The following is a 12,739-nucleotide window of genomic DNA, read 5'->3' on the forward strand; positions in this document are numbered from 1 at the left end:
TAGTTTTTAATTATGGTAAAGAATACATAACAAAGTTTATTATATTTAGTGGCATTTAGTATATTTACAATGTTGCAACTATTGCCACTATCTAGTTCCAGGACTTTTTCATCACCCCAAAAGGAAATCCTGTCTCCATGAGCAGTCACTCCTCATTCTTCCTCCCCCAATCCCTGGCAACCACCAATCTGCTTTCTGTTTGTATGAATTTCCGTGTTCTGGACATTTTATATCAATCTGCTTTGTTTGTATGAATTTGCGTGTTCTGGACATTTTATATCAATGGAATCATACAATATGTGGCCTTTCGTGTCTGGCTTTTTTCACTCAGCACAATGTTGTAGCATGAATAAGTGTTCCATTCCTTTATATGGCTGAGTAATATTCCACTGTATGGATGAACCACATTTTGTTTATCCATTCATCTGTTAATGGACATATGGATTGTTCCCACTATTTGGAGGAGAGAGTGTATTTTATTTAATTGCTTGTAGTTTGATTTTGTAAATAATAATAATGATGATAATAATAATAATAGTATAAACGGAGCCACCTTAAAATGGAGCTGGAGCTGCCATCCCAGAGAAACTGGCTCACATGTCATATGCCTCAAAGCTTTGGAATTTTAAAACAGGGCAAAATAACCTTTGGACTGGCCTAAAGCAACACTGTGTCCCAAAAAATTGTTTGCAAGGGTAACAAGAAAGCAGATATATGACTACCAGATTGATGACTATCAGATTGAAAATTTAAAACATTGTTTAGAATTGGCATAACTATGTTAGTTCATCTGCACCAATAGAAATGCCTTTCTTCTATTAATGTAATTGTTCCCCTTCCTTCTCTCACAAAATACCCCCTGCCTTTGTCTCTTGCTTGGAATACTGGTTGGGTTTCTGCCTGAATCTGTGCTTCCAAAATAGCAATTCTTTTAGATCTCAAATAAATGCTTGTTGCCTCTCACTTTGGCCTTTTATTTTTTGGTTAACAATTTTATAACTGTTAACAATTTATATGTATAATATATAAGCTTCCCTTTGTACTCTTGTCCTGCGTTCCACATTAAGGCAAGACTGTTTTGTTTATATTAATAATTGTGTCTCTCCCAAACTCAAACACGACTTCCAGGTCTGATTTATTTCTTTATTCCCAGCATTGGTGTGGGCCCAGTATCATTCAATAATAATTCTTAAGCAACTGCTATGTGTCAGGCCCTGTTCTAGGCATGGGGGAGTTGGGTATAAAGGTGAGCAAGACAAACCAAAAGTGCTATAATGCAGCTCACTTTCTGGTGTGGGGAAGACAGATAATATACAAAGAAACAAAGGTAATTGGTGATAACTGCAGTATAGGGTGAGTTACAGAAAATAAGAGGGGTAGGGTAATGAGAAGGGCTGTGTATTATGTAGGCTGGATGATCAGGGACCACTTGTCTGAAGAAGTGACATTTGAGCCCAGACATGAATAGTAGAAGCTAGCAACATAATAAGGCATTCCAAGCAAAAGGAGAGAAAAGGGCAAAGGCCCCGAGATGGGAATGAAGTGGGTGGTTTGAGGGAAGCATGAAGGCTGAGTGAAGGAGTGACTGAGGGAGAGAGGGTCAGAAGATGAGAACTGAGAAGTGGGCAGAGCCTTTGGGCTGGGGCAGGAAATTTGGAATTTTCTTCTAAGTTTGAGGGGGAGCCATTGGAGGAAGGTGAAGTGGCTGGGATGAGGGTGGAGCGATGTGAATGAATTCAGAATACGTTTTAGGAACACAGCCCAAAAATCCAACAACAATTCAATATACAGCTGGATTGGAGGGGGCCTGAGGGAAAGGAAGAAATTGAGGCTGACTCCTAGGTTTTGGGCATGAAAACTAGAATGGGTGAGTTGTCATACATAATGGGGAGGAGTAGAGTTAGAGGAAACCAAGAGTTGTTTTGAAAGTATTCAGTTTGATATATCTATTAGACTGGAGACTGTTGGCCATGGAACCAAAACTCAGGGGAGAAGTCAGAGCTAGAGATATAAATTTGGGAGACACCAGCATAGAAATGGTGTTTAAAGCATGAGATTGGAATTTGTCAGGGTCCCAGAGATTGTGTGCTCAAGCTGAGTAATTGATGAGAACCTAATAGAGTTGGTTTACAAAGGTATGGGGAAACAATAAAAGCATTGTGCGCACCCTGGGTTAGCAACAGCCAAGAGCTGTTACACCCCTTGGCGTTGGAGAGAGAGAGCTGTGCAGAGCTGCTGCCTGGAGTGGAGGAACACAGCCAACTGCATCCAGCTGAGGGAGGGGGCATGGGATAAATATGTTGACCTCACTCTCCTGTCTCTCATCAGCCAATCCCAATAGAAGCCAGAGGGGAAAGAAGCCTGCTGATGCAGGTGAACAGAAGTCTGAGAAGGGGGGCGCTGGAAGTAGGAGGAAAACTGGGAGAGGGTGGTATACCTGGAGACCAAGGAGCTAATGGAGAGGAGGTCAGAGAGGAGTCAGTGACCTGGTCTGACAAATGGAGGTCATCAGCGTCCTTGGATGGAGAAGGCTCAGTGGGATGGTGGGACCAAGAGCTGGGTTAGCATGGCCAGAGAGGGGCTAGAGGTGATAAAATGGAGAGGCCACTATACAGACAACTCTTTCCAGAAGTACAGCTTTAATCTTTGTCTCCTCCCAAGTGAGTAGGCACTGTTATCCCCATATTACAGACAAGAAAACTGAGCCTCAGAGAAGGCTGGCACCTTGCTCAAGTTATGAGTGGATGGAACCCGGTGGGCCCGATTCCAATTAGGCCAATGGGGTCAGAGGAAGGAAGGTCAGATGGTAAGAGTGAGGAGGGTAGTAATTTGAGATTGGAATCCGGGAGAGAGAAGAATGAGAGGGTGGAAAGGGTAGGCAGAGAGTTGAGAGGAGTGATCAGTTGGATTATTAGGGTTTCCTGAGGCTGCATAGGCCCCTACTTTTTCTAGATAATTATATCTTTCTAACAGGTCACACCCGAATGGTTGGTTGGGGTGGGAGACAAAAGGCAGATTTGGAGAGAGCCGGAGGGATGAGAGTGGACAATGTCCCTGGGAGTGGGTCACCTGCGTGAGTGCCAGGATCTGACTCCAGCTGCAGAGAGCTGCTCCTTCCTGCAAGCCTGGATCCTTCTATGGGCCTTCCCAGCCATCTGGGCCCAAGGTGACAGCCTTTCAACTGCAGCCACCCCACGTTGTATCTGTTCCTCCCTCTTCCCTCAATCTAGGAATGCACTTGGACCCGGATGCCTCGCGAACTTTTCCGGGAGGGGTGACGGGTAGCGGCCTCTGGGTGGGAGCGAGCGGTGGCGCAAAGATGGGAGCCTCGCATGGCCCCCAGACTCCTGGCGCCCCCTCCAGCCCGAGCTGTGCGCCGCAGGGGTGTAACGTGGACGGACAGCTCAGAAGCCAGGGGCGTAGCTGTCCGCTGGCACCCTCTGGGCAAAGCTGGCAAGTCTTCAGAATATCTTCGGGGACAGACATCACTACCAGAGGGCCAGTGGTTCATTGGCCCAGCCCGGGGCTCAGCTGGGGCCAAGCCTCCTGGCAATTCCAGGGACGTGGGACCGAAGAAGTGCCAACGTGACGGCCAGTGAGTGAAACGGCACCCAGACTGACCCCCCAAATAGCGAGCCGAGTCTAGGTAAGTCCGGTGCCCTGAGCTGACCCGAGACACGCCAGTGGACAAAATCCGGTGCCGGACAGAGGCGCTCCCGCCCCGAGGGCGGGGCCAGGGCGGGGCCCGAGTGCTCCGGGCAGGTGCAGGGGGCGGTGCCCGGCCCTGCCCCCAGGGGCTGTTCTTGGAGGCCAGGGGCGGGTCAGAGAAGCGGCCGGTGCGGGCAACGCCCTGGAACCCGCGGGCAGTGACTGAGGCTACAGGTGCCGCGCACGGTACCGTGTCCCAGCTGTGGGCATCAAAACTTAAGCTCTAGGAACCCACGCTTCCGAGCTGCTACCAACCCTGGACATCGAGGCCTCCGGGCCTGAGAACGGAGCCCTGGGGTCGTCAGAAGAGAGGGGCCCAGAGCCCCCGGGGTCAGACAGCGAAGTCCCCGGGCCTGTCGCAGAGCAGGACACCGAAGTCCCCAGGCCAGGCGGCGAGGTCCCCGTGCCCTCTGCAGAACAGGGCGCGGAGACTCCCGAGCGAGAGAGCGAAGTCCTTGGGCCATCAACGGGGCAAGACGAAGGGCGCCCCGGGCCGTGCACACCTGGGAGCTTTGAGAGTGCGGGGCCAGGCAGCGACGACTCCGAGCCATCCGAAGCGCTAAGCGCCGGGGTTCCAGGGCAGTGTCCCCCTCAGGGTTCTGAGACCTCCTCCTCTGGATCAGACTCGGAAGCCCCCCAGCAGCGTTTTCCACTGCGCTCCGAGACCCCCCAACAGTCCCCAGAGGAGCCGCTCATGGAGACGCCCATCGAACGCGAAATCCGCCGGAGCTGCGAACGCGAGGAAAGCCTGCGTCGGAGCCGGGGCCTGAGCCCAGGCCGCGCTGGCCGCGAACTAGTCGAGCTGCGCGTGCGGCCGGTGCTCAGTCTGCCCGGCCCAGGCCCCGCGCTCCCGCGCGCCTTAGAGCGCGCGCGGGCGGGCGCACAGATGCAGCGAGACATCGAGCGGGAGGCCCACCGGCAGGCGGCGCTGGCGCGCCCCGCGACCCCGGAGCCGCACGTTCGGCCGCCGCCGCAGCCGCTGGGCGAGCTCAAGCGCTTCTTCGAGGCCGCGGGCGGGTGCGGCGCCTCGCCGGTGGCGGAGGGCGGCACGGGGCCGCAGCGGCTGCCCCAGCCCGGAAGCCGGCCGCGTTCTGCCGTGCAGGGCCGGTGCCCGGTGCTGGCCCGCGCTCCGCCGCCCATGGCGCCGTCGCTGCTGGAGCAGGAGGTGCGCGAGGCGCAGGAGCGCGAGCGGGAGCTGCAACGCCAGAGGCTCAGCGTCTATGGCACCGCCGAGTTCAGAGAGCCCGCGCCGAGCCTCACGGGTAAGCCGCGCACGCCGGGGTTCCCAGGGCTCCAGCCGCGCTCACCGACTATCCAACACCAGTGTTCCCTCGTCTGGCCTCCTGGGGATTTCCCCTGGCACCCAGACACCTGGGACAACCCCCTCTCAACTTTCCTTTCCATGCCCACCCCTCTGGGCTGCCCACTCTCTCTGTGCTGCGCCCCGCCCCCTATTCGGAGGGGTCAACTTCCAGATCCATCCCACCTAGGCTCGTGGTGGGAGAAGGGAGGAGGATTCCAGATGTCTTTCTCTTTGTCGGGTCCCAGAGAACCCTGCCTGGGTTCTGCCACTCTTGGGGTCGTCCTGAATTTTCGGGTTCTTACCTCCCCAGTCTGGGTTTGCCTCCCTCCTGCTTCAGAATGGAGGCTCCCAGGGGGGAGGAGGGAAGTGAACGCCTGTGTGTGTTTAAGGGGCGCGGCCGGGCTCCTTTGTCCTGGCCACCTCCAGCTGGTGAGAGGAGAGGCGACCCTCGCTGAGTGCCCCTTTCCCCGCAGCGATCAGGGGCGACGGAAAGCTGGCGGTGATCTGGCCTCCCCGCAGAAAAGCCTCGGAGAACGGCCTGGAGCAGGTGGGAACCCCTTTCTCCTCGTGCCTCAGTCTCTGGCCACTACCCTACCACCACCACACACCCGTATCTCCGTGTTGCCAGTATGCTGGGCCCAGGAAAGTGTATCCCTGCGCCCCCGGGAAGTCAGTCTAGGCTAGGACCCAAAGTCCCCGGCGCGGGTCGGGGATGAGGAGGCGGCGGTGGTCCTGGGCCCCAAACCGCCCTACCTTGCGCCGGCGTGTCCCGACTGGCCCCCTCTTCCTAGGAGGAGCGGAAGCCTTGAAGTTGGAGCAGGCTAGGACCCCCGGCCGGAAGTACCATTCCCGTCAGAAGACCCGGGCAGGGGCGCCCAAGAGTGCCCTCCAGATCAGCAGAAGGCCTGGAGCGGGGCCAGCGGTCTGCGCCGGGGAAGATGAAATCGACCAGCCCATCATTGAACTTGACTTTGTGAAATTGACCTGTCTTCGCTATAAAAGTGTTATTCCCCATTGGGAAACACCACCACAACACAGCCAGTGAAACTGTCCTGCCCTCCGCCTAACGGCAAACAGAGCTAGCCTTTCCCTCCTGCCTTGACTGTTAGAGGACCGGGTCACCGCCTCTGCTGTCCCCACTCCCCAATAAAGTTCCTTCTTTCTGGGCAGTGCAGACTGTTTTCTTCTGGGTCTTCTTGGTCTGGGGTGGGGCGGGAGAGCGGCAAGCGAAGAAGAAAGCCGCAGTAGGCGCGGGCGGTAATGCGCCATGTGCCCTTAACACCCTGTTCTGGGGCTGAGGGTCTCCCACGGCCCGTCCTGGGTCCTGATGCCCCCTGGCGGCGCGGCCGCGAGCTGCGGCTTTCCGACCAATGAGCTCACACCTCCCTTTCCAGACTTCGTCAACATTTTATTAGTGCTAACGGCATGCCCAGCGCTGGGCGCTGGCTAGACAGAGGTGATAAGAGATTGTTCCTGCCCTAGGGATGTAAACAGCAGCTCCAAAAAAAAAAAAAAAAAAAAAAAAAAGTGAGGGTACAATCTCCTTAGCAGGGCATGGAAGGCCATTTACAATCTTCCCAGCGACTGCAAATCTCACATTCTTAGGGCCCCAGGCAGATAGTAAGGATAGAGATGGGGTATACTTGAAAACAAATGCCTCATTTCAACGGGCAGGTAAGTGTCCCTTCGTCTCAGCAGTGCTACCAATGAGTGAGTTAAATGGTGCCAGAGCTTCTGCTTTCCAAAAGCAACTGGAAACCCAGCTTTTAAAAGAGAACTCTAAACTTTAAATAATGTGATAAGGAAACATTTTAAATGGGCAGGGGGCTGCAGGAAGCAGCAAGCAGCCCGTCTGCAATGGGGCTTGCGGCTGTCAATTGGCAAGCCCTCCCTAATTTCTCTGTCCCAAGACAAGGGGTTCAAGGCCCCCCTGGATGGGATTCATAAGGTTCTGTGGACACCCCAAGTTGTAAAACTGTATCTGTGCAATCATATTCTGTGGTTTTAGTGTACCAGTTTCTTAGAGGTGCAATGAGACCAAAAAAATGGTGAGACCCAGGAAACATTTTAGAATCATTGTTTAAACTCCTGAATTTGTCCAACTCTGTATACCGTGGATCTAGCAACAGGCTGGAACTTGCACAGGGACAAAAGATGGCTAATGAAGACTGAAAGAATGCTCACAAAGCATTGCACCCCCAGAGCAGCTCAGCCTAAGGACCCACCCCCTGACCCTGTCATCAGCACACTGACCACATGCTTGACTGTGACTGAGAGGTCTGGAGAGAAAGGCAAGAAAGATCACTGCCAAGGTAGACATGGAAACACCCAGAGTCCTTTCTTAATTTCCAGCAGGGCAGATAAGAATTAAGCATGTAACGAGTTGACCGGAGCTTAAATGTAGACCTGCATTCTCAAACTTTCCTGCAAGTTAAAATCACCTGAGGCACACTTATGACGAGTAAAGCAGAATCTGAGGGGGGCCTTGGCATTGGTAAAGCTCCCGGGGTGCTTCCAACATGGAGCCCAATTTGAGAGCCATAATGTAAAGGCTAGCAGTTCTCAAAGGGTGTTGCCTGGTCCAGCAGTACCAGTATCCCTAGGGAACTCTTTAGAAATGCACATTTTTGGACCCCATCCTAGCCTTGATCAAAACCTCCATGTGATTTTCAGGCATGCTCAAGTTGGAGAATCATGGGTGTAGACAGTTCCTGATCAACAAGACCCAGGAAATCCAGCCTGTTTCCTTCCTCTCCCAGTACTACCATCACCCACCGGAAATCTTTAGTCTTAAGTGGCCTGTGGATTAGTCTTAAGATGAGACAGTCTAAAGCTGCGTGTGGCTAGTCCAGATTGAGATGTGCTATTAAGTGTAAAATACACACATTTCAAAGGACTATAAAAAGGAATATAAAAAGGAGATATCTCAACAATTTCTTATATTGATTATATGTTGAAATAATTTTTGGATATATTGGGTTAAATAAAATATCACTAAAATTAGTCTGATTTCTATTTTTTTTAAATGTGGCTACTAGAAAATTTGGAATTACATATGACTTGCATTGTGGCTCGCTTTATATTTCTATTGAACTGAGCTAATTTATAGTTTTACAGCTGGCAGAAATCTCACAGGGGCTACCTCAAATCAGCGTTAAGGAGTTTCAGAACCCCTTTGAACTCATTCATACCTGGGCTATGGAGTAAAAAATCGTTAATGCAGTCAGAAATTGTCACCAGAAGCCCCCTCCCTCCGAGAACAAGGGTTTTGGAGTCCAATCCTGATTCATTTCACTTGTCACGTCCGTTTTTGTCGTCTGTAAACTAGGGCTTATGATAATACTATAGCCAGGGATTATTAGGTAAGCGAGTGCTTTGCTTAAAAGCATAAAAGCAGGGCTCTAGGTCTCTTCTCCAACTCTGAAAATGCCCGGGGGTGGGCGTGCAGGTGGGGGGCGGGTACCAAAAGGCGTCCCTTAGTTTGAACGGCGTAACTTGCAGCTGAGTGACACCGGGTCAGGAAGGACACCTCTCCTCTCGCAAGGGACCAGTAGCAATCAGAAGGACCCAGCTCAGGTCCAGGCTCGGCCACTTCCTCGCTGTAGCTTTGGGCAGGTGAATTCACCTCTCTCAACCCAGGTCTCTTCTCCAGTCCAAGGCTGGGGTGAGGCTTTAGAGATCCCAAGTTGTAGTTCTTTGCGGCTCTCCCACTCCGTCTGCGCCCCGGACACCGCGCGGGGTACAGCGACCGGCCCGCTCCTGGACCCAAAAGCTGGAAGAATAAGATTTGACTTAGGCCCTTAGAAAACTGATCGCGGGCCCTTTCCTGGGGTCCATCGGGAAAATACGTCTTTTACCGTATACAAAAATAACTTCCGGGTCAAATTATGCGATTGGGCGTGGCCCTGGATCTCTTCACCCCCAGCGGGAGTTGAATTTCCCGGCTACCCGAAACTTGAGGTTTTTTGGGTTCCGGTTGTTGACAAGCACCACTACTTCCCTTTTTGCTTCATGCACCCTTCTGCGCATGCCCAGAATTCTCACCCACCGGTTCCCTGGACCACGGTTTTGTTTCCAAAGACTACATTTCCCAGAAGACCGCGCGAGTGGGCGGGGCTTTCTCCCCAGGGGGTGGGGCGCGGCGCTCCGAGCGGACGCTGAGTCTGTGACCTCTTTTCTTTCTTTTATTTAACGCAAAACTGGTGTGTCCGCACGCAGGGCTCCGCGGCCGAGCGGGACCCGATGTGGACGGGCCAGTTCGGCCTCGCCCCTTGGAAGGTGAGGCCGAGCTGCACTTGGAGAATGATTGAGCCCCTCCCCTGCCCCCTCTCCTGGAGTTTGGAACTGTCAAGCTCCAGCTTTCACACTCTCCAGGTTCAAGACCCCTGCGCGGCCCACGCCGCAGGGCCGGCCGCGCTCGGGGGCCGGGCTGGGCCTGCCTGGCCCGTGAGGATCTGCACCAGCAGGTCGGTGGCCAGCATGTGTGACGGCTCCTCGAAGCCAATGGTCAGCAGCTGCTGGTAGTCCCCAGGCGGCTGCGGGCACAAAATCCTGGGGGCCGGGGACAGACAGGTTTGGACGTGAGCTCCCCCTGCTACTCGGGAGCCCCTCCCCTCGAGTGAGAGGCTGTGGCTGAAAGAGGCTTTGTTTCAGCTGGGGGTGGGAAAAACCCTGGGGGAAAGTGATTTCCTTGTTGATGAGAAGCCTAGAGGGTGATGGCTCTGGGAAGTTGAACAACTTAGCCCTGACCTGGCCAATTAGCTAGTTGGGTGTCTTGGGTAGGTAACTTAACCTCTCTGAGCACCTGTTTCTTTCATTGTAAAATGGGGCTATTAGTATAGACCTCAGTGGGTTGTTACATGAGTCTGCATAAAGCAGGGTACAATAAAATGCTGTTGTTATTACCAAGGGAAACAGTGTTGGGGGAGGTAGATGGACTTTGGTGGGGTTCAGCCCCTCTCTCCAGAGCCCAGGCCCACCTTGCCATCGCCCTAGCTCCTACCAAGAATAAAGGTCATCCTTTGCTGGTCCTAGGGGCACCCATCGCCCGATCGACCACAGCTTCTGAATCTGGGGGCACGAGTTGGCTGGACTCTTGCCTGTGTCTTCCCACGTATCTCGATAGCACAGGAAGTAGCTGGGAGGGGAAGGGGCAGAAATTAAAGGTGAGCAGTTTCCTAGCTTCTATTGAGGGCTTTAATTTTGGAGGTGAGGTGGAAACTCATCAGAAATTGCCTTCAAGTTCTCAGGTAGGGATGTGACTCAATACTGAGGCCTTTTCTCCCTGCCAGCTTAGCTTACTTTTAAGATGAGTATTTTTATTTTGATTGGGGGATGCGTGTTTTTTTTTTAAATGTGGGGATGGCCTTTCCTTAGTTTCCTGCTCGGCTTTCCACACTTTGATGGTCGTGGTTCAGAGGCCCATATTGGCATTCTGCATAGGTAGGGGGCTTTGATTCAGGGAAGGGAACTCACTAATCCACATGGGAATCTTGCCCCTGGCCTCCGGGCTCTGAGGTGGTTTCCAGGTTCCAGCGCATCTTCTTATAGAGATACCGGGGAAAGCGGCTGGCAGTGTAGGCAGCAGGGGCACAGTATCTGAAGATGGACACCTCGTGGGAAGGACTGATGGAGAACCTCCCGCAGAAGAAACAGGAGATGCTGACAGGAGATGGGAGAATGGCGAAGGAGGCTGAGGCCTGGACTTCTCCACCACCACCCCCATCCCCGTCTCCTACCATTTTACCTTAGGGGGTCAGTTTCCTCCAGGTCCACAAAACCAAAGGAGGCATACATGAGCACCAGCTGTTCCAGGCGCAGGGTCAGCTGTTGAGAGATCTCTAACAGCTGCATGGAAGAGGGGCATCATGAGATTAGCTGGTCTGCCAGGAGCACCCCCCGGCCCTCCCCAGCCTCCAGGCCTAAAAGATGAAGAAAGGGACATGGGGTCTAGGAAATCGCCCCACACACCCCCTTTCGGACCAGCTCCTGCAGAGCTCCATAGATGGGGGGCATGCTCCGTGCAGCTGCCTCCAGGTACAGGAAGTAAGGCTCACACATCTTTAAGAAGGTGGGCATAGCCTTCGCCAGCTGTTCCTTCTGCACTTGGTCCCTGCTGAAAGGAGAAGGGGGTCTTTGCCTGGGTCTCTCATTCCCCTTCCCCCATTTCTCCCATTCTATTTCTGGCATGGACCTCCGATGCAACACCACCCCCCCCACCCCCCCCACCCCCCCCCACCCCCCCCACCCCCGCAATGCCAGGCCTTTGTCAGAGCATCTTCCAGGACAACCTGCATCACAACCATTTGCAACACTTGTTAAAATGCTGACACCTGAGTCCTACTACTACTGCCTTTGACTCAAGATTCTCTGCAGGGTGGAGCTGAGAAATCTAGAAAATCCCAATGGATGCTGAAATGTGAGAATCACGGTCCTTTTTCTCCTGGGTTGGGAATCACATTCTCCTTTGGGGTCTCAAACTGATAGCCAGCAGGCCAAATCTGGCTCAGATAGGTTTTATTTAGCCTGCCCAGGGTCCAAAACTTAAGCCATCAGTTAAAAACTGGGGGGAAAAAGTCCTAGAGATTTGGCAACCCAGAGCCCACATAATAGCAGGCGCTCCCTAACCTCAAATAGTTCACAGCCCTCAGCACTTCCAAATTGGATTCCTAATCAGCTGGCTTCATTTACTGTCTTTGGCTCCTAATGCTCTTAAGTTTACAACCCTGGTGTGTGCCACCCGCCTATCCAGTCACGCTTCTTTCCGTCTCCTGTTTCCTCATCCTCCTTATCCACGGGGACCTGGGACCCTGTCCAGCATCACCTGTAGATTAAATAGCTTTGGAAATCATCTGCCTTTTTGAGCAGGTAGTGGAGCTGTTCGGTGATGGGGCTGAACATGGTGTCCAAGGATAGGCGAGGAGGTACGGGCCCCGGGCCTGGGGCCAGAGGCTCCGGGGTAGGAGTAGAGGGGGAGGCCTCCAGCAGCTGCTCCTGGACATCCTCTTGCTGCGCCTTGGCTGGGTCCCCAGGTTGGCCAGGGGGCGTCGACCACGAGGGATCTCCACAGGGTTGTGCTCCAGGTTCGAAGTCCTCTGGGGGCTGCGTTTCCCTAGGGCCCCGGGGGAGCGGCCCCACGAACCACTGCTCCGTAGCCATCCTGGGGGCTGAAGGCCGGGATCGGAGCTCTTTAAGCCTCCACCACTCCCGTTGGCCGCGGGTTCGACCCCGCCCCGGGAACTCGGGATTTACCAGGGCTGGGAGCGCGGTGCCCAGGCCAACTCTCCCTTACCTCGACTTCTTGCGGGCGGCGCACCGCGCGGAGGGAGTTCGCCTGTTTTGAATTTCAACACGCGGGAGGGGCGTGCCGCTCGGGTCGGCGCTGACCGCCCGCGGAGCGCTGGGTACACGCGCGCTCCCGCAGCCCAGCCAGCGGGGGCGACCTGAGCTGGCACTGGAGCGGCCACGTCCTGGGGGTGCTGTCCCGGGGGCCAGCGCCTTTATCTCTTCGAGGCGGTTTCCTAGAGAGGAAGGGTCTCTACCGCGCGTCGAAACCCTGGGGGGCAGGAATATAAAGATAGCCGCCCACCCCTCATCAGCAGTCTTTTGGCCCAGGAATCTGTATTTTAAAAACTAATGGAGTTAAGAAATGGCATTAGAACTTAGCAGGGACTTAATGCTGTAGTAGTTACTACTAGTAATAAAATTCTTCACCTGGAAAAATTTTCC

The 12,739-nt window shown here is 53.7% G+C and overlaps 2 protein-coding genes across 2 annotated transcripts; one reads left to right on the forward strand and one right to left on the reverse strand.

Annotated features, from left to right (window-relative positions):
- Positions 1–3,757: 3,757 nt before the first annotated feature.
- Positions 3,758–6,180, forward strand: MISP3 (MISP family member 3). The gene is made up of 3 exons (XM_019746167.3): positions 3,758–4,970; positions 5,485–5,558; positions 5,803–6,180. Exons 1-3 carry the CDS (start codon positions 4,403–4,405, stop codon positions 5,818–5,820), a joined length of 660 nt encoding a protein of 219 aa, XP_019601726.2. The 5' UTR covers positions 3,758–4,402; the 3' UTR covers positions 5,821–6,180.
- Positions 6,181–9,186: 3,006 nt separating this feature from the next.
- C15H19orf67 (chromosome 15 C19orf67 homolog) lies at positions 9,187–12,308 on the reverse strand. Its single transcript, XM_074338089.2, has 6 exons — positions 11,835–12,308; positions 10,982–11,126; positions 10,758–10,858; positions 10,487–10,672; positions 10,014–10,148; positions 9,187–9,562 (listed from the first exon to the last, which is right to left on the reverse strand). Exons 1-6 carry the CDS (start codon positions 12,167–12,169, stop codon positions 9,388–9,390), a joined length of 1,077 nt encoding a protein of 358 aa, XP_074194190.1. The 5' UTR covers positions 12,170–12,308; the 3' UTR covers positions 9,187–9,387.
- Between the last annotated feature and the right edge of the window lie 431 nt (positions 12,309–12,739).

The sequence above is a fragment of the Rhinolophus sinicus genome, chromosome 15, assembly GCF_057876585.1.
Source record: "Rhinolophus sinicus isolate RSI-liver-muscle chromosome 15, RSI-T2T, whole genome shotgun sequence".
NCBI lineage: Eukaryota > Metazoa > Chordata > Mammalia > Chiroptera > Rhinolophidae > Rhinolophus > Rhinolophus sinicus.